Source organism: Ostrea edulis, chromosome 3, assembly GCF_947568905.1.
Source record: "Ostrea edulis chromosome 3, xbOstEdul1.1, whole genome shotgun sequence".
In the NCBI taxonomy this organism is placed as follows: domain Eukaryota; kingdom Metazoa; phylum Mollusca; class Bivalvia; order Ostreida; family Ostreidae; genus Ostrea; species Ostrea edulis.
The window spans coordinates 34,122,651-34,143,674 of NC_079166.1; the positions used below are offsets into that span (position 1 = coordinate 34,122,651).

General features: G+C 35.2%; 1 protein-coding gene and 1 pseudogene across 1 annotated transcript in view; both read left to right on the top strand.

Annotated features, from left to right (window-relative positions):
- Positions 1–9,207, top strand: part of LOC130053380 (uncharacterized) — a 36,396-nt gene extending 27,189 nt beyond the window's left edge. Inside the window, exons 5-6 of the mRNA XM_056160524.1 lie at positions 5,878–6,138; positions 8,774–9,207. Coding sequence (XP_056016499.1) covers positions 5,878–6,138; positions 8,774–8,964 — 452 coding nt within the window. The 3' untranslated portion in view covers positions 8,965–9,207. The remainder of the gene's footprint in view (positions 1–5,877; positions 6,139–8,773) is intronic.
- A 6,306-nt stretch (positions 9,208–15,513) lies between these two features.
- Positions 15,514–16,051, top strand: LOC130053536 (uncharacterized; annotated as a pseudogene).
- Positions 16,052–21,024: the final 4,973 nt, after the last annotated feature.

Genomic DNA, 21,024 nt, shown 5'->3' on the forward strand with positions numbered 1-21,024 from the left:
AGAACTGAAAAAGAATTGAATTCTCTTCATGTCGATATCGTTGATATTGTGTCGATATCGATTCATGATCGTTATTGAAATGGTTGCATGAGAATTAAAATAGGATTGATTTCTCGAGCTCTTTCTGTCGATATCGACGATATATGATAATATTACTACAGTAACTTGATCCGAAGAGTCGGATCACGTCGAGTTAACAGGTGCGGGTCATCAGATCACACGAGACACGAGCCGTAGAGTTTGATATGATGATCCACGCATGTCAACGAGATGTGATCCCAATCCTTGAATCAAGTTACTGTAGTTATGGTAGATTTATTGTGTACCCCTTATACATTTCAAAATCTACATTTATAAGAAAATAAATGTAATCCAAATTATCAAAAACACAGACATACAGTGAAACTATATTTGGTGTATGCAGTATTGTTTGTAAAGCGGTGATATCGACATCGTAGGCAGACATTATACTATGCATACTAAGCCTAGTAATTCAAACACGTTTGAAATAGAAATTGTCTATATCGATTCGATATCGTTGTTAGAATGTCGTACACAACCATTACAAAAACGTTCATGATTCGACATCGACACGATATCCTCGATATATACAATATCGACACCGTAAGCAGACATTATGATACGTATACTAGGACTATTAATTTAAACACGTTTAGAATAAGTTGTCGATATCGATACAATATCATTGTGAGAATGTGGACATCAACAATATCAACATCGTTGGCAGACATTCCGCTGTGTGTACTAAGCCTATTAATTCACATAACACATAATATAGAATAGAAAGCGTCAATATCGATACGATATCGTTATAAGAATGCCGATATCGACGATATCGACATCATAGACTGACATTACGCTGTGTATACTAACACTATTAATTCAAACACATTAAAAATAGAAATTGTCGATATCGATATCGTTGTGTTAATTTCGATATCGACATTGTAACCATGCACGACGATATCGACTCAATATCGATTTGATATTGTCGATATCGACGATATCGAAATCGAATTAGATCTTGGGCATGTATGCGTAGCACACTGATTTTGCCCACGGATTACTCCATTCATATGTTCAAGATATAGGTTCATGGAGGGTTTGCCCTATTGACAGAGGATGCTTACACCTCCTTTGCACTTGATCCAACATCTGGTATATCCATTGATCCGTGTTTGTCCAATATTTATTTTGTTTTCTTAGAGGAGTTATGAGATTAACTACTGTTCGTTATTCTTCACCTTTCATTTAGTACAGTAAAAGAATATTGTTTATTTTTTACATGATGCCAGATGGTTTCCATAATTACTAGTATATAAGGTGCGGTTGCTCATTATTTTTAGCTATGTTATCATTACATAGTAAATAATCTTGTATTCAGAGCAGAAGGAGTCATGACCCGTCACAAATGTCCAAGGAAATGAGAAAGCTGACAAAGGATCAATTCAGAGTAACAAAAGAAAAAAAAATACTTGTGTTAATCCGGATCCGATTCTAATCTCTCATTAAAATCTCAACAATAGCTATTCTATAAATTGTTACCTAAAGCTGAGCAAATATAATGTTTTTGAACGCCTTTAATATTTTGTCATAAACGTAAATATTTCATTGACTGCTTACAATGATGTACTAGCATGATGTATATATTGTTTGCGTATAGTGAGTTCTCTATTTTATTTCATATTTTTATAATGGTATATATCCGATGGTATATACCCGATATTATTTACAATTGTGTTACTCCCTACTTGGTATATATTTATCTTACGAGGTATTTATTTGTAATAACAAACAAAAAATGCATATTTCCCCAGTAATGAGATGCATCCATTCTTTAGTTCTTAACTAACCACAGAAATATTTGCCAGAAACGTTCAGGACAGAGAAACACAATATTTTTAAGGTGGGTTGTTTTTTGTTGTTGTTTTTTTTTTTATTTGTCGAGTGTGTGCATCCGTCGAGCTTCTATAAGCACAAGTAGCACCAGTATAAAATTAAACCAGTCCCCTTAATTCTTTGTCACTTTTTCGTGAATTTTCAACCCGAGGTAGAGGTGTCCCTAAAAATACGGTTGTAAATTGTTTCTAAGATTAGGGTCGTATATGGACTCTTATTATTAACTGCCATGGTATTGCTACCTGTTCCGTACCACACAGACCACACAGACTCCGATTGGTTTCCTGTTTCTTAAGGGGTTTGTAATGGAGGAATACTTTTAACATTTCTATATTTGGTGTTTTCCAAATGACGTGGTTGAGGACATTCAAAATATGTAGCCCAATCAGGGTATTTACAACAATGTTAGTTCTGATCCTTCTCTACCGGACATTTCCGGTTTTTTGCGTTATATCCTTTTGTTATCCAGAAGATTACTACAGCATTTGTCTATTCAAGAAATGAAGATTTAAACTGAACGTAGAGAAATGTAATCCTGGGAGTATTTATCTTTTTCTATTAGGTGCTAGAATGCTCACAAGCATTATTTCTCATTATGACGGACCCAGGTTGCATATTCTTAACTTTCATTTCCTATAGAAGCATGGTACATGCACAACGGACATTTGCGTCATCGAAACATGTGTAACAATAGTAAACTGCACATTTTGTATGTTTAATTCTAGTGAGCTACACATCAACTGTATAATCCTCCAGTCAGCAACCTTGTTCTCATCTTCTGTAATTAATGTACATACTTTGTCACCTTTTCTACTATTTTGTTTTCTTTGCTCATGTCTTATCATAATATGTATTTACATATTCATTTGTGCAATGTTCTAATAATATAAGTTATTTTCTTCATTATGCAATCTCCTTTGGTAGGAACTGAATAAAGAATGAATGAGTTTTGGCCTTGGGACCCTTCAAATCAGGCCTGCCTGTAAGAGTTTTGGATATCTTAATAGGTTACGGTTCCGACATCTTGCTGCACATATGGTAAAAATGTCACAAATATTTTGAGCACATTTCAATCACTTCTTTATGAGCAGTTGCTATCCGAGATGTATGGTGAAATTCAGTTATTGACGATGATTTCTGTTTAGTGCAGACATTTGCAGTCTTTGTTTTTCGATTTAAAACTGTGGAATGTTCCATATGATTTATCGGACTTGAACTTGTCTATGTTTCTAAAAACTATTTAGGAATTCTTTTTCAATCCAAACTTCCTCATACTGAGAAAATAGCCAATGGGAAAGTCGACAAGCTTACTTTGCTCTCAAAATACGAGGGCATCTTAACTCGGATACTGTACCGCGGTTATACAACAAAAGAATTGTTCTCCCTTCCCCCTATTATGATTTCATATGAATTAGACAAATAAAACTCAATTTTGTTAGCCGGTTTTGCGACTTGGACACAACCATTACCGAGAAGATATTTCCATACTGACTATAAACTGTTGCGTTTATACATAAAACTATGTATCCACACCGTATTGAATGTTTTCTGTGTATCCAAGAAAGCAACATAAACATGACTACAAAGTTTTATATAATGATGCAAGCTTTTCTTGTAAGTTAAAAGATGCAGTGAAACAGCAGATATTTTGTTGAAACCCCTTTCGTTGAATGTTTGGGAATTCTATAATTGCAATAATTTGATACTATAATCTGCGTAGTAGGAATTTCTCAAAAATCATTAAAAGGCATGGGAGTAGAGTTATCGGTCTATAACTATCAGGTGATTTCGGGCATTTTGAGTGAAAGATGTCTTCGTTTAAGTATGGCAAAACGTTTTGTCGCAAAACCATCCCCCCTCGATATGTTTTTTTTTTATTGGCCCCGATAAATGCATTATCATCTTATATTTTAGAAAAGCATATATCCCCTGCTTTCAAAGTATATGAAAATTATATCCGTTGTTATTGCAATGTCAATATATTTTACTGTGTGGCAGTTGAGTCGAGCGAAGAACGATATCTCGCAGCAGGACATTTAAGGTGGGTCCTTAGTCCTGGATTTTTGGGGTTTAGGTAGCATTTTTTTGTTTGGAATCAATAAATTAACATTCAGAGTAATGAAAAAAGGCAAAACAGTTGAGGGTTTCCTGATTAATTTTCATTACATACCCCACTAAAGTCATATACCCCGATGTAGATTTTTATGAAATTCATTGGAAACAGTTATTTGTTGTTATTTTAATATAAAAACAACAAAATATTTTTTGAATTGCATTTATTTATCGGGAAACATGTCAATAACTAAAACACATGTCATTTTCAATATGTTCATCAAGTTTTAGAATAATATGTGGAAAATTATTGAATTAGCGTTATTCCCCAAAATGTTAAAAAACAAACAAATGTGGACGCATTTTCCTTATAGCATGGTTTACATATCATTGTTTCTGTTTATATTAGTAGAGTTACATCTGTTATAGTTATTCATGGGAAAAAATCCATACCTTTCCTTAATAATTTCAAATCTATAGCTTCCAGATTATGTATACCCCCATCAAAAACTGAAGTATGGCACCATACAGCTGAGCTATTTAAAATCACTCAGGATTAAAACTTTATGTAATTTCATGAAAAGACACAGATAATGATTCCTTATCACCTTGGTAAAATGTTTGTCAAAAATAAAGGAAATATATCGCATTATGGACTTGATAAATAATTGAATGAAAACAGAGTTATTGTCCTTGGATTTAATATTTTGAAACATATAATTGACTATTCAAATATAACTAAGAATTTTGAAATATTTTATGGCTAACAAGATTTTTTACAATAACTATTGAAAAATATTCCAACAAAATTTATGTTCCTATCATTAAATCATTGACTTTGCAAAATCCTATGACGTCACAGGAGTGTGGAACTACGTTAATCTGCCTATTCATTCGATGCGGGAAATGTAACGCAATCGATATAAACAGTGCATTGTGACGTCATATTATCAAAATAAATTGAAATTTATAGTGTGCGACATTTTACCTTATCAAAAATTGGTTTTCATGAGAATCCACACAGTGTATTGAAGAAATGGATAATCCATTAAGTTATTCCTGTCTTCTAAAACCCAATAGTGGGTGGAATTGAACCAATCATCATGGAGAAAAAGACAATCGATGATATTATTGTTATCAATATTGACTCTCAAAAGGCATACATACGTTAATACAAAAAATCCTTATGGTACGGTTAAGGCCTATTCAACAAATACATTATGGAATAAAACATAAATGTATATCACCTTACATTGTGCATTTTAGATCGTGGTGTCTTTCAGCAATAATTACTTAATACATACATGACCTTATGACCATGATGTGGTGACACGTAAAATGTCCAGCCGATCTGTTTTTGCATTCATTAGGAATCAAAATATTCAGTCTCCAATCTTCAAGAAACATTTTGGGATTGAATCCAGTAATCAACAGCTCAAAGGGTAAAGATCATATATCTAGGAGGAGGGAATTCTTTTATTTCTTAGTCTCTGTATATTTGCATTTCTATGAAACCGTAAGACATAATCAGGCTCCCTTCAGCGTTGTGATATCATTTGCCCTGAAAATCTGCTTAAAACTTTATTCTTGACGGAATACCTGTATACAAAAGCAGTGAAATTTAAACTGCATTAAATGAAACACATCAATGTTCGCTACCTGTCTCTTCACTTTTCCATCACAACTACTTCGATAGAATAAACTGAAATATCGTAAATTAAACGTTGTGTATAAATGGATTTACATAAGACACCATGAAAAACGGCGAATCTAAATATCTCGCAATATTTAGCAAACATTTTGATTTAACATTAAACATCAAGAACAAATGTTTAAGTAATTGACTCAGGCTCTTCAATTTCGATCTCAATGTCCATTAACTTATATTTTTATCAATGAATACAGGTGACAATTCGAGCAAAGGGGCATTGGACAGTGAATGCAGATCTCCCTCTCAAGATTGGAAACGAATTTACATTAAATGTCTTTCAAATCTCCCAAAGCGAGCATTTTCAAACTTCGCTGAGAGATATATTACAAACATTGAACCAATTTGGATGGCAGATGAAGATCTCATACAGGAGGGATCCCTCTGTATTTCCGTTTGTTTCAATCTGTCTCGTCTTCAGGATGAGATTGCAGCTGTCATTCAAGTTACACCAAAGGGTAAATTATCCTTATGGTTACTGTTTATTACACATTATTCCATTTGAAAGAGCATGAGATACTTTATCGTGTGATTGAATGATAACGAACTTTCAAAACTGAAACATCCAACAAACTAGAGAAAAAATGATACGTTACATATTTTGTATGTTCATCTCCACCTGCATTCGTGTTGAATATGAAATGTGAAGATAATGAACAATGATTAATCTCATAACTCCCACAAGCAATACAAAATAGTTGGACAAACACGGACCCCTGGATATACCAGAGGTGGGATCAGGTGTCTCTTAGGAGCACGCATTGTCCCCTGTCGACCGGTCACACCAGTCGTGAGTCCTATTTCTCGATCAGGTAAACATAGTAATCCGCTGTCAAGATCAACGTACAAAGAACGGCTTCACATTGTTATCAAGCACGTCGGACAGCTTTAGACCATATTCCACATTTTACTGACAAACGAGATTGTTATAACAACCATAGAATTTGCAAATATTGATTTTAAAAGAGACTGTTGAAAACCCTGTAACATCAACTTATTTGTCAGTAGCGTGCCTCGATTTTGCAGAAGAACCTCTTGCATATAAAATTAGTTGAGACACATAAACATCATATGCAGATAAGAATGAATCAATGCTGAATGAATAAGGTAAAAACGACGATGGAGAAGCTGAAATAATTCCGTTTTAAGTTTAAGTGAATTTGAATCGTTAGTTTGCCATTAACATTTATGTTCAATAGAATATCCATGTACGAGGCAGGTGTGGAAGACTCTGTGGTATCTTTTAGTTGGAGTTCACTGGGACATATCGAATCGATATATGAAGGAAAACATTTGTTGTTGATAGATAAAACTTCGTCGATATATCTAAATGTCGATAAGATTAAGTTTATTCATTGTTTGATTGTTTCTTTTTTCTGTTTATACCAGCGCATACGTAAGGTATAATGTCCTTTATCGTCATTAGTGCGAAGTGCATGGTCGGGTTTCTCTAGAAGTTGATAGAAAACCCCAAACCCTTCTCTGAAAATCATCCGTCTTTGTTTTGTTTGGGTTTTTTTTTTTCCAGAAATTGTCAGGAGAATAAAACTGACACACCAATAAAAGTATTTTTAATCAAAGACAACACATTCTTTAACGAGAAAGTCTGGGCAGCACCAGCAGTTTTCAAAATCTGATCAAGTTTAACATAACCCGAGTCGCTGAGTATAAAAAAATCCTGGAACAAACACGCTTACGATCCTGAATAGAATTTTAAAAAAGAACTGGACTTTGAACTTTGAATATCAGGATTATGGGAACAAAACGAAGCTAAGGTTTTCCTATCATTTCTAATTGCTGTGCAATCATATGGTTGTACTTTATCAAATTAAGCTATTTTCTCTTAAGATTAAATATTGACTTATCAGATTACTTTTGATATATAATAAGTACAAGTTGTATGATCGATTTATTGTATCTTGCTTAACGTCTCACTAGAGAATTTTTCACTCATATGGAGACGTCACAAAGACCGGTGAAGGGTTCAAATTTAAGCCTATGCTCGGCGCTTACAGCCATTGAGCAGTGAGGGTTCTTTAGCGTGCCACACCTACTGTGACACGGGTCACCTGTTTTTAAGGTCATCCCCGAGGACCGGTGACATTCACACCTGATGCGGAGCGTTTGGCGATGGAACTGTCACTACCTGTTTTAACGACTTAGATATGTCGCAGCCGGGATTCGAACCCCGGTCTTCCGCATGCCTGGCGAACGCCCTAACTTCTCGCGGTAGTACAAGTAGAAATCGATCATACACCAAATGAACCTTCAAGGCGTCCTGAACTTGCACCAGGCGTAGAACCACCACGAGGTGGAGACTGGGGACTTGAGGAAAGGGAACACTGAAACTCTGAATTATTCTTTTCAGAGTCAACGTATTTCGCAAAACAACTTTTTTGAGATGTAGCCAAAGAGTCGTGTGTGTATGAAAGAGAGAAAAGATATCTGACGTCCTTAAAAATTATCTCAAGCTTATATTATAAATGTGTTCTCAGATCTTGATGAAAACACTACATAAAACGCTTCTATTAGTTTGAGTTAACAGAGAGCTTTTAAATATTCACAAATTTTCTTAAGCCTCAACCAATTATCAAATGAATAACCTTTGTGCGCTCTGGGAAAGCTTTAAATCCTAGATGTCATCCTCGTCTGAAGTCCCAGAGCTAAGTACACTTCAATCGCTTTACCAATTAATACTTTTCGACAAAATTTACCAAACACTTCGATATAATTTTTCTATTTCCTGCGTCTTTGTCAAATTGAAAATAAACATTTATGTGCTGCTTTTTCTTGAAATGTTGATACTAATGTTTTATGCTGAAATCCCGTCCCAAATACATGTAATACAATACCCTATGTTATTCTCTAGAGTGCTGCTTACGACAAAAACTACAGTCTATTTATGCTAAAACAAACTTCTAGATAGTTCCATTGTACAAATACTAAACAGTAATAATTTCTTCGTTCCAAAATACAGCACCATTCAAAACTAGAGGCTTATCTAGGTCACATATGTCATTATCTAAAACATAGGATGATTTGATACGATATGTAATAAAACACACCATGATTTCTGATTTTGAAATATTTCAGGTTGTACGAACATGCTTGTCGTGATCCAGAACTGTAGAGAAGGAATGTCACCAAGACCAATGCTGAGGAGTAATCCGAATGATATCTTTAAAGACTTTACAAACATCCTGTATGACGATGGAAAGTGTTACGATTGTCATATCAATTCTCTGGCTAGAGAAACAGTTCAGGCTTTCATCGACAATAACTAGAACATATGTTGATACGTATATGTATCTTTTTGTTTGATGCCAATATATTGTTTACATTATATACCCTTTGAAGACCTGTCTGTTTTCTGTATAGAGAGTATGAATTAATAGAAAACAAGAGCACCGTTAAGAGGAATATCGGGATGGATTAGTCTAGATGTGTTATGAATTTTAAGATTACATATCCTTCACAAACTCTTTCTCTTTCTTTCTCAGATGACAGTAAGTTTTTTTGTATCACAGAATAAAAGTTTTTTACATGTATTTGTACAAGTAACATTTTATACAAAATATTATTTGACGTAAATGGAATGTCGGGAGGGGGGGGGGGGGCAAATATTGGGTTTTCATTGAAAAATCATAGAAAACTGGACAAATTAATTGATATGAAAGGTGATGGTAACGAACGTTAATCAATCTCAAACCTCCTATTGGACTTTTGCGAGAAGGGCTGACTTTCATAATCAACAGCTGGCTTGGACATTTAAACCTGCGTGCGGTATAGAAGCACGGTATCGTTAAATATATCTAATATCAACTTGATGGCATTTATAGAGGGAACTTCTACTGCCTCGCTCTTGAGCTAGCTATTTTTATGGTGATTTTTCTTGATCACACAAAAGCAAAGTCGAGCGTGTTCAAACCGCTGGACTTTACAGAATCGTGGCAGGGTAGTGACTGATGTTTAGTGGGAGGCCTGCTTCTGGTAGCGTATCTCTGGGACTCTGTGTCCATGTACGGACGGGGTTTCGTCCCGAAAGACGGCGGTTAACGTCGTGAACGGTGGATGCCTTTGCCGAAGAGGTGCCAACAATCAGAGAAGATCCATGCTAAGCTTCGGAACGAAGCTTCCCTGAGCGTAGGAAGTGTAGCGAACCGCATGTAGGGAATTTCTACTGCTTCGCTAGAGAGCTACATGTAGTGTTTCTACTGATGTGGTAGTATTTCTCTAAGCAACGGTGAACGTGTTCAGATCACTGTATGTTACAATTTTATTATAGTACGAATGTTAGGTTTTAAACTACATGAACTTCTTTCATTTATCTGACAATTATTAAAAATAAAAACAATTTATTTCATTTTTGCATGCATACATACATTTTAAATGTAAAATCTTAACTCGTACACATACATTTATTATGTTCAAACTTTACAAAAAGTCATCGCAACATCATAAATCGAATGTACATGTAAGTTTATTATGCAGGAGGTTTACGTTTTCTTTTATCATAAAATGTGAATTTGTTATATAGGTTTATTCAATCAAACACACATATACAACACAGTGCTTGCTAAGCGTACCGACAATTTGGAATTACATGTGCATCTGCACTAATGCAGATATGTAGCTCTCTTGTAAAATACTTGGTCATACCAGAGAGCTACAGATCCACCCCTTATAAAAAAAAACCTTCGATTTACGGCGCAAGTCGCTGTATTCTGGCATCATAATATCAAAAACTCCCTAGCATATTTTCCTAGTATATTTTTGTCCAAACATTTATCAAATTCCCATGTGAACCGAAAAGTCGTAACTTCAAATGATTTCGTTTTAAAGATAGCCATGTTACATAGCAATCAATTCGAACCCCGTTGGTTTATATATATATCCATTCTATCCAATATGAAGTACGTATTCGGTTTTCATTTATGATAAACACGAAAATTGGACGTAAATATTGAAAAGTAATCCTAGTACGTTATGAAAGCCATCAGTCTGGTCCCCGTCCCTGATGGATTTTTTCAATACTGATATATAAAAACATAACTTAGCGGGGATGGAACTGGAATTATTTCATCTAAAAATTTAACTAACAAGAGGCCCACGGCATAGCATTAAAGAAGATCTATGCTATCAATAACATTGTAAAAGACATTCAAAAATGGTTTTCATGTACACATAAACATTATATATACCAATTTTGGCCTCGCCCTGGAGTTAATACGTTTACTCCGGAGATCATTTTCAATTTACAATTTCGGTAAAGGCCTAAATCTTTATTACAGATGTGAGGTTGTAGGGAATATGCTTTAACATTGATCAATTTTTGCTTCGGGGGTGCAGAATTGATTGATTGATTCATTGAATATTGTTTAACGTCCCTCTACAGAGGACGTCACCATTACTGGTGAAGGGCTGCGAAATTTAGGCCTATGCTCAGCGCTTATGGCTTTTGAGCAAGAACGAATATTTCCCATGCCACACCTGCTGTGACATGGGGCTTCGGTTTTTACGGTCTCATCCGAAGGATCGCCCTATTTAATCGCCTTCTACTATCGGGATCCCCATGGGAGCGGGGTACAGGAGGAATATATGGGAATATTAGGTCATATAGACTTTACTGTTACAGAAATGGTACGAGTATGGAAATGAACCGGAACAACTCGATACTCTTTGGACAACTAACACTTCAGTACATTGCATCGGTTCATCACTTAGTCATGTATGTACATATATGTCACGAAAAGGTTTCCGTATATTAAGCTTGTGTCGAATTCAGCCGTTGACTGTAAAAGTCAACCCTTCTCGCGAAAGTCCACCAGCAATACATAACAGAGAGTTGAACAGGCACGAACTCCTGGATATACCAGAAGTGGGATCAAATACCTGAGTAAGCACCCCCTGTCGACCGGTCTCACCCACCGTTGGCCCTATATATTGATCAGGTAAACGGAGTTACCCGTAGTCAAAATCAGTATGCCAAAAATGGCCTAACAATCAGTATGAACCACGTCAGATAGCATTTGGCCAGGTGATACGTTGTATTGGCAAATTATATCATTATAACGACCATAGAATTTGCTAAATGCCGACATTAAACGAGACTGTTGAAACCTTGAACCATGAATTTGCTTGTCAGTACCCTCTGTCGATTTAAAAACTAATCATACGCAGAATAGGCTCTTGTGTATCAAATCAAGTGAGATATATCAAACCATATGCAGGTGATAATGGGATATTACTGCAAAAATATGGGTTACAAAAAAGTTGACAATGAAGAGTCTGAAAGCATCCCATTTGCAATACAGTTGCGTTGTTAGTGTGCCGTTGATATCTATTTTCAATAAAATATCTACATATAAACAGAAATTAATGACTCCGTGGTGTCTTTTATTTCGAGTTTACAGAGATATATCGATTCGACATATGAATAAAAATTATTGTTGTTAATAAATAAAACGTCGCCGATATATCTAAATGTCGAATTGAAGGCCACAGCAAGACATTGTTTGTCTTCTCACGTAGAAGGTTCTGAATAAATTCTGCTTCATAAAAATATAGAAACAGGTCAGCTAACAAATGAGCACAATCCATGCCCTTGTAAAATTCCCCCGACTCTTGGAAGACCTGATCACCAAAGACTACGAATATATTGTCAATGAGGAACTTCAGCATACATGCATTTTGCTTTATTTCAACTTCAGAGGGGAATCGGAGTGGTGTTTAACAAAGTAATTCTTGGATGACCAATCACTAGATATGAATATTTCCGTTTTCCAATTTTGTTAAAGAAACATCTGTCTATGATGTCAAAATATCTAGAGTTTAATTATTCGTGAGGAATGGTCGTGTAAAATGTTGAAAAGTCAAACATTTTGATGTTGATTTGAGAAAAGTTTTGCAATTTCAAATTCTTTAAAATTACTAATTTACAGATTTGGTAATTATTCTTGAGGAATGGTCGTGTAAAATGTTGAAAAGTCAAACATTTTGATGTTGATTTGAGAAAGGTTTTGCAATTTCAAATTCTTTAAAATTACTAATTTACAGATTTGAATTTGTACAATTAATTTTTTTTTTTAAAAACTTGATATAGGAAACATGGAAATTTCAGGTGCAAAATCGCTAAAACTGGAAAAATGAATGGTTTGGTGAAATAAATTAATTATTTGCAACCAATATAACAAGTATTTTCACATACTTATAACATGTTAAAATTATACAAATTTTAATTGAAGTGAAGATCGAATTTTGGAGAAAACTATTTATATCTTAGTGAAAAATCAGCGAGAACTGGAAAAATTATCTTTTGACCATTTTGTTTAATAATACAATTCATTTTCCTTACAAATTAAATCAGATTATTATAGCAATGAAAAACTCAATCGCACTTGAACCCGATAAAATTCCGGGAGAATTACTCTATGTTTGGGCATTGTGTCGTCATACTTTGACTTTCGTTACGTCACGTTTAGTACAACAGTTGTAAACATACTTCACAAATCAGTTGGGCGTGAAGAAACGAACCAGAAGCATCAGAAAAATATGGACCTTCAAACAGCGTATCGGCCGCAAGTTCCGATGCAGAACAACAGATAGATGTTTTAATCAATCCAAAACATCCTGTTCCAAATTAAGGTACTAGTATAGTTCCTCTAAGCGTGGAATCAAACAATTTAGAGACATGCAAGGTGAAGATAACGAACAGCGATCAATCTCATAACTCCTACAAGCAATACAAAATAGATAGTTGGGCAAACACGAAACCCTGGACACACCAGAGGTGGGATCAGGTGCCTAGGAGGAGTAAGCATCCCCTGTTGAACGGTCACACCCGCCGTGAGCCCTATATTGTGATCAGGTAAACGGAGTTATCAGCAGTCAAAATCTGTGTGCCAAGAACGGCTTAACAATCGGTATGAAACACGTCAAACAGCATTTGACCCAATGCGAGGTTGTATTGACGAACTAGATCGTTATAACGATCATAGAATTTGCGAAATGCTGACTTCAATCGAGACTGTTGAAATCCCTGTACCATCAACTTGTTTGTCAGTAGCTTACCTCGATTTAAAAACTGACTATACCCAGAACAAGCTCTTGCATATCGAATCAGTTGAGATATATAAACACCATATGCAGGTGATAATGGAATATTGCTACACAAATATGGGAAGTTGACGATGGAGAAGCTGAAATCATCCCATTTGTCATACAGTTGAGTTGTCAATCTGCGTGAAAAATGCAATTTTAAGCGTGGACGATGAATTAGGTGCGCACGTACCTCAAGCTACAAAACAGAAAATATTTAAAGGTGAATTTATTGAATTGTACAGTTTACTAGATAGGCATCTAGTCAACGATCAAGAAAACAAAATTATTCTTAAGTAATGGTTAGTTATCTCTCAAACCAGTCAGTCAAAACAAAATACTCGACATTCAAACATGGTTAGATGCATTTTTTTTATTTTCCTGAGCATATACTTAGTTGCTCATTCTGATCAATCCCAGCAAATGCTTAAATATATAGCAAATGTAAACGCCGCAGCTAGTCAGTCAACGGGATTTGGTTGGGGGAATATGACAGACAATTTCGTCTTAAGAAGGCAATAAATGTTTTTATTATATAGCTAATAAATAGTCTATTATAAAATATGCGTAAAATCTAGAGAATGTTAGCGTTCAATATCCTGAGAATTTATTGAACGTTAACTTTGCATTGCGTAAATTGAATGCGCCCGAAACATTCCGAATATGAGCGTTCAATATTTACTTTACCGTAACGACGTAAACAAGCCAAAATGGCAGATGACGGTCCTCCTAATCTGACAGAGGCAGTATTTGATATTCACACCAGCAAAATATTTTACTGTACATAAATTATGATGTCCCCATTTACAAAATCAGTTTGTTTCATGCATTGAATATTGAACAGTTAAGAAATGCATGCTGTTATTGCACACCTTCACCTTAGATGCCAATATTGAAGAATTCTCGTCTATTTTGGAATAGTTTGAGTGAAGAGGGATATAATTCAACAACTAAATGCTTTAGCTATATAATAAAAGGGATATTGAACTTATATAGGTGAATATTGGCATTTGTTGGCTGCAAGCTCGTGCATTTTCACAGCCAACTCGTGCCAATATTCACCAATATAAGTGCAATAACCCTATAGTATTTCCTGGAACAAAATCGACGAAGAGTTATGGTTTTTGCACGAAAATTCTTCAAGTTTACCTAGACAACAGACGTCCCAGCAAAAGGAATGTTTTGATTTCAATAACAAAGGTTTTGTATTTGTCCTTATTGTCAACATAGTCATATTTGTTTGAAGTGTTTTGGTGAGCACTCTACTACAAAATGTCAAGTAACAAATCAAAATTCAAACATATCTCTTGTGTCTAACCAGGACATTTCCTCTTCTAGCCTTTTTCGTCGCTCATGGAAAAAACCACAGTCAGTAAACTTTCAGAAACCCTGGAACAACACCAAATAATGTACATAATATGGAGTCTTACTTTTCTATTTATCATAAAATTTCAGACGCTAATGAATGAAGAGAAGACATTACATATGGCTTTAAAATAAAATATTTAGGTTATCGTTTTACATCAACATGTACCAATTTAATATCATCTCGGCAACATCCAGTGGAAGTTAAGCAAACAATAGACAAGGAAATCGCTTTAGGTCGGGTTGCAGGTTCTTTTTATCAAGTTCCCCTACAAATGATATATCAAATGCAAGGTGAAGATAACGAACAGTGATCAATCTCATACCTCCTACAAGCAATACAAAATAGATAGTTGGGCGAACACGGACCCCTGAATGAAAAATCACATCTGGAACTTAGACGTCTAAATTATTACATCCTTTGGCAGGGCAAGGGTGGTCTAACTTGGGGAAAAATTGTTTCCTCGCATTCAGTTACTAAAGAGTTATGAACCATTGCCTGAACTTTTAATAATTCACTGTGGGGGTAATGATATTGGTAATGTGCCTTTACTCATCAAACTTCGATTGAGGATGAAAGAAACATTTCAAAGGATTCGGTCTGAGCTTCCAAACACCCTCCTTGGTTGGTCTCACATTCTTCCAAGATTTTCATTGCGTTACAGTAAAACTGTTAAATTTCAGAACATTGCAGTCAAAAGAATTAACAGTTTTATGAGCAAATTGTTCTTTGTGAACCATGGTTTCTCTATCAGCTATCCCGAGATAACTTGGGATTCTAGCGGATTGTTTGTTAACGATGGAGTTCATCTATCTGAACTTGGCAATAACTTACTATTATACAATTTACAAAGTAAACTGCAACAAGTCTACTCTTTCAATGGCTAACGTAGGACCCGGTCAATGTAAGCGTCGCCCATCCTCCAATTTTATTGGTGGTGGTTGTTCTCACATTTGCTTGAACAACCATGTGACGATATTTCGTGACGTTTTTGGCTTTTATAGATTTGATAGCATTATCATACTGTGTATCTGTTCCCAGTACCAGTATAATGCTGTCTATCTATCTCAATCATAACGCCAATAAGATAATAATAATACATAATGTCTTAATGTTCAATGCTATACTGATATAATGTCATGATGTATAATGATATAATGCGTATTTTATGCATAATGTATAATGTTGGAATGCATCATGTATGCATAATGAATATTATTATACCTCAGTATGAGAATTCTATGCAACACGTAATCTGATTGGTCTAGACAGTCACGTACCAGGGAAGACGAAACTTCATATCTCCCTCTCAAACATCATATCTCCCTATCATATTTACCCTTAGGCAGCTTCGTGCATTTTCCATAAATTTAACGTCAAAGTAGACGAAGTGAATTATGACGTCACAATAAGTCCGAGTCATTCTACTTTCATAGTTCGTAAGGCACAAAATATGCGGGTCTCTGATATACAGTTTTAAAATCGACTGATTTCGGTTGATATAAAAACATGCAAGTAAATCAGCATTAAAGGAGAATGAAAATACAAAAACTGGTTACCTTCTATATATACGTTGACGGCGCGATGTTACTGTTAGGGCGATCTCAGTTACATACATGTACGATGTATAGATGAGTAAACTCCAATCTCAAATACAATTTTGTGGTCTTGCTTTGTTTCGGTATAATAAACAATTTATTGCATGAATGTTCGGAAAAAATGAAGATTTATTCACCCAAGAAAAATCATATTCCCCTCGGGCGTTGCATTTCATGCATAATGTATAATGTTAGAATGCATCATGTATGCATAATGAATATTATAATACCTCAGTATGAGAATTTCATGCAACTCGTAATCTGATTGGTCTAGACGGTCACGTGCCAGGGATGATAAAACTTCATATCTCCCTCTCAAACATCATATATCCCTATCATATTTACCCCTTGGGCAGCCTCGTGCAATTTTCATAAATTTAACGTCAAGGTAGACAAAGTGTAATGTGACGTCACAATAAGTCCGAGTCACTCTATTTTCATAGTTCTTAAGGCAGAAAATATGCAGGTCTCTGATACACAATTGAATCGCATGGTTTTAGTTGATACAAAAGCAAGCAAGTAAATTAGTATTTAAGGAGAATGGAAATACAAAAAAATGGTTATCATATCACTGTATTTCGTTGTTTGTACCCTCTACCGTAATACGTTGACGGTGCGGTGTTACTGTTAGGAGGATCTCCGCTACATACAATGTATAGATGTTCACATGTACATTTGTAGTCTTTTTTGTTTTGGTATAATGATGGAATGAATGATATCTTTGAGGGCTTTACATTGGGCAGTGGTTGAATTCGTTCCAAACAATGTTTTGACTATTAACCCTCAAATGATGATATGCCGTGTATAAAATTTAGGGCTAGCCATTTATCATCCGGCAGACCTACGGCCTTGGCCTCGTTCGCCAACAACAAAATAAATCTTATTTAACTTTACATTTGCCTTCATTGTCTATAATAATTAATATTTGTAGTAATTCATTGCATTTCTTTGTGTTGTGTTCATATTGTAATTATTTATTAGCACTTTGCTAAGTATTTCGTTGATTATTCGAGATAAAAGACATCACAGAGTCCTTCACATCTGCTTCAATTTTAGATGTTTTATTGAAAATGAATATTAATCAGGTGACCTAAAAAGTTTGAAACAAAGGTGATGATTTATATTTTTCCTCATTAATTACTCTCATTAAGGTTCCTTCTGGTTTCGATCAAAAAAAATAAATGGCCACAATGTACAAATGTATGTGAGCTTGATCATTTGTTCTTTATTGTTTTTTCACATATGAGCAAACTTCATTGTATTTGATGTACGGAATCAGATAATTCCTGACAGTCGTTAGTAAGTACACATTTACTGTGTACTGAATAAACATTTTTATCGGTGTTATTTACTAGATATTTTGAAATATTTACAAGATACTGACAAACAAGAGGACGGTACAGGGGTTTCAGCAGTCTCGATTGAAGTCAGCATTTCGCAAGTTTTATGGTTGTTATAACCATCTAGTTCGTCAATACAACCTATCATTGGGTCAAATGCTGTCTGACATGTTTCATACCGATTGCTAGGCCGTTCTTGGCACACTGATTTTGACTACGGATAACTTCGTTTACCTGATCAGGATATAGGGCTCACAGCGGGTGTGATCGGTCGAAAGGGGATATTTACTCCTCCTAGGCATCTGATCTCACCACTGGTGTATCCAGGGGTCCGTGTTTGCCCAACTCTCTATTTTTTATTGCTTATAGGAGTTATGAGATTGATCACTATTCGTTATCTTCACCTTTCATGACATAGATTTTGGCATAAAATATTCTATTTATCATATGCTGCACTTTTTCATGCTTAAATGTTCCATACGCACGGAATGCTATTAGTATTTTTATGTGTTTTTTAATTGGATACAGAGTCCAAAACCTGATTTTATAACGTAATATTCTTGTTATCACAAGCGGGTTTTAAAGGCAGATCAAGGAACATATTATTATACAAGACTTGTCTATGGTAAAAACCTTGATACAATGATTTACTTTAGTAAAACCTTTTGTACATTGAATCACTATAATTATAAATATCTCATATAATGATTAATCATGCTACATAAAAACACATTAATATCCATTATATATCAATTATAATTTACTATTGTAAAGTACCATGCATTGATTTACTACGGTAAAAACATTGATTTACCATAGACAAACATTGATAAATTGATTTTTATCAGCGAATGCGTAATTTCCGGATTGATATGCATTTTTGCGAGCCAGTCTGAAATCTGATATGAATTTTCGTACCAGTCGTTGATATCGACTATTGTGATGTCACCCGTATCACGCCTTGCAGAATGTACGTAATCATTCCCAAGTATATAATAAACATATGCAAGGTGAAGATAACGAACAGTGATCAATCTCATAACTCCTATAAGCAATACAAAATAGATAGTTGGGCAAACAAGGATCCCTGGACACACCAGAGGTGAGATCAGGTGCCTAGGAGGAGTAAGCATCCCCTGTTGAACGGTCACACCCGCCGTGAGCCCTATATCCTGATCAGGTAAACGGAGTTATCCGCAGTCAAAATCGATGTGCCAAGAACGGCTTAACAATCGGTATGGAACACGTCAGACAGCATTTGACCCAATGCGAGGTTGTACTGACGAAGTAGATCGTTATAACGACCATAGAATTTGCGAAATGCTGACTTCAATCGAGACTGTTGAAATCCCTGTACCATCAACTTGTTTGTCAGTAGCTTACCTCGATTTAAAAACTGACTATACACAGAACAAGCTCTTGCATATCCAAATGTAAAAAAAAAAATGGTTCAATGTCCAGTAATCAATAAGTATAAGTTAGATAAAATCTGACAACACATTGTAAAACGTAAACACTTTCATTTAAAATCTTCCGACGTTCAACATTTTGAATACAAATGATGTGGTTATCACTATAACAATTTAGTAAAGTCATATAACAGAGGGAGTGATTTGGAGCATAATATTGTGACATAATAAAAATGATAAAGTAAATGTTTATTCGATATATACATACAAACATACATACATAAATACCAAAGAACACCCAAAAAAGATCTGAAGCTTATTTCTAATGTGGTCCTTTGATGCACGGATGTTTCGCTAGGGGTCATTTATGTGAAAGGAAACCAGAGTACTCGGAGGAAACTCATGTGTCCGAGCGGGCGACCACCATACCATCTCACATACATGTACAACCACTGCCGATCACGAGGATCGAACTCAGGTCGCAGCGGTGAGAAGTGAGAGCGCTACCCATACGCTACCCGGACACCTTAAATAATTTACACTAAATTATTGAGAGTATGTCTATATGAGCGAGTTACATATTATTTTTCTCTCTTCTCTACTATATTCTCTGTAAAAAGTTTATAAGAAGGAAAATTGAAGAATGTCCATGTTCACACCTTTGAATAAATCCATTAGTTAAACGTCTGAAGATTTTAAATGAAAGCGCATAGGTTTTACAACGTGTTATCACAATCAATACTTTTAAAACGGATTTGCAAATGTATTACCCGCTACTCCTCAACATGTCGAAGTATCTGTGTTGGCTGTGGTGGATTGCCTATGGCATCCAGGTAGGTTACCCACATGCTATGAGGCAGGATTCCATGTTTTTTTTTACCTTATAATGTAATGAAGTTCTTTTGGATTTTGTGAAGGCAATAGGGAAAATGATAAATCGTTGAATGAATAAAAAGACATTTTATTTAACAATAAGATAAGAAATATAAAGATGTTTCAAAAACAAAGAAATCACACTTTCACATACACACACACATACTCTCTCACCAAGAAAGAAAATACAAATTGATATAATAAACTTGGCAATATTGACAATGAATATAACGTATAACTGTCAAGACAATTCAATAGTCAATACAACGAATATGTCAGTCCACGCTGAAAATCTAACTGGTAATAAATGTAGTAAAAATGATTCAAATAGTAGCAAATTCCGCTAACTATAGAAAAGGTTAAACAGTACTAAATTACGTTTTGTGAATACAAAATTTCTCAAATTCCTTTTTGATAAAATGTTAATTTACTGAAACTCAATATGAAAGTTTGGTTACTCAGCACAATTCAATTGAACGCCACGTCACACTTGGCACAACCAGGCCTCCATACACAACACAGCGCTAACGGCCCCTCCGCTTCCAGTTCCGGACTCACAGGTCTCCCACTGAACAGCGATACTGGGTAATTCTGACTTCAAACTAATGCGAACACTATGCCCACAAAATAATTGCTGAATCCACCACGTGGAACACCCATG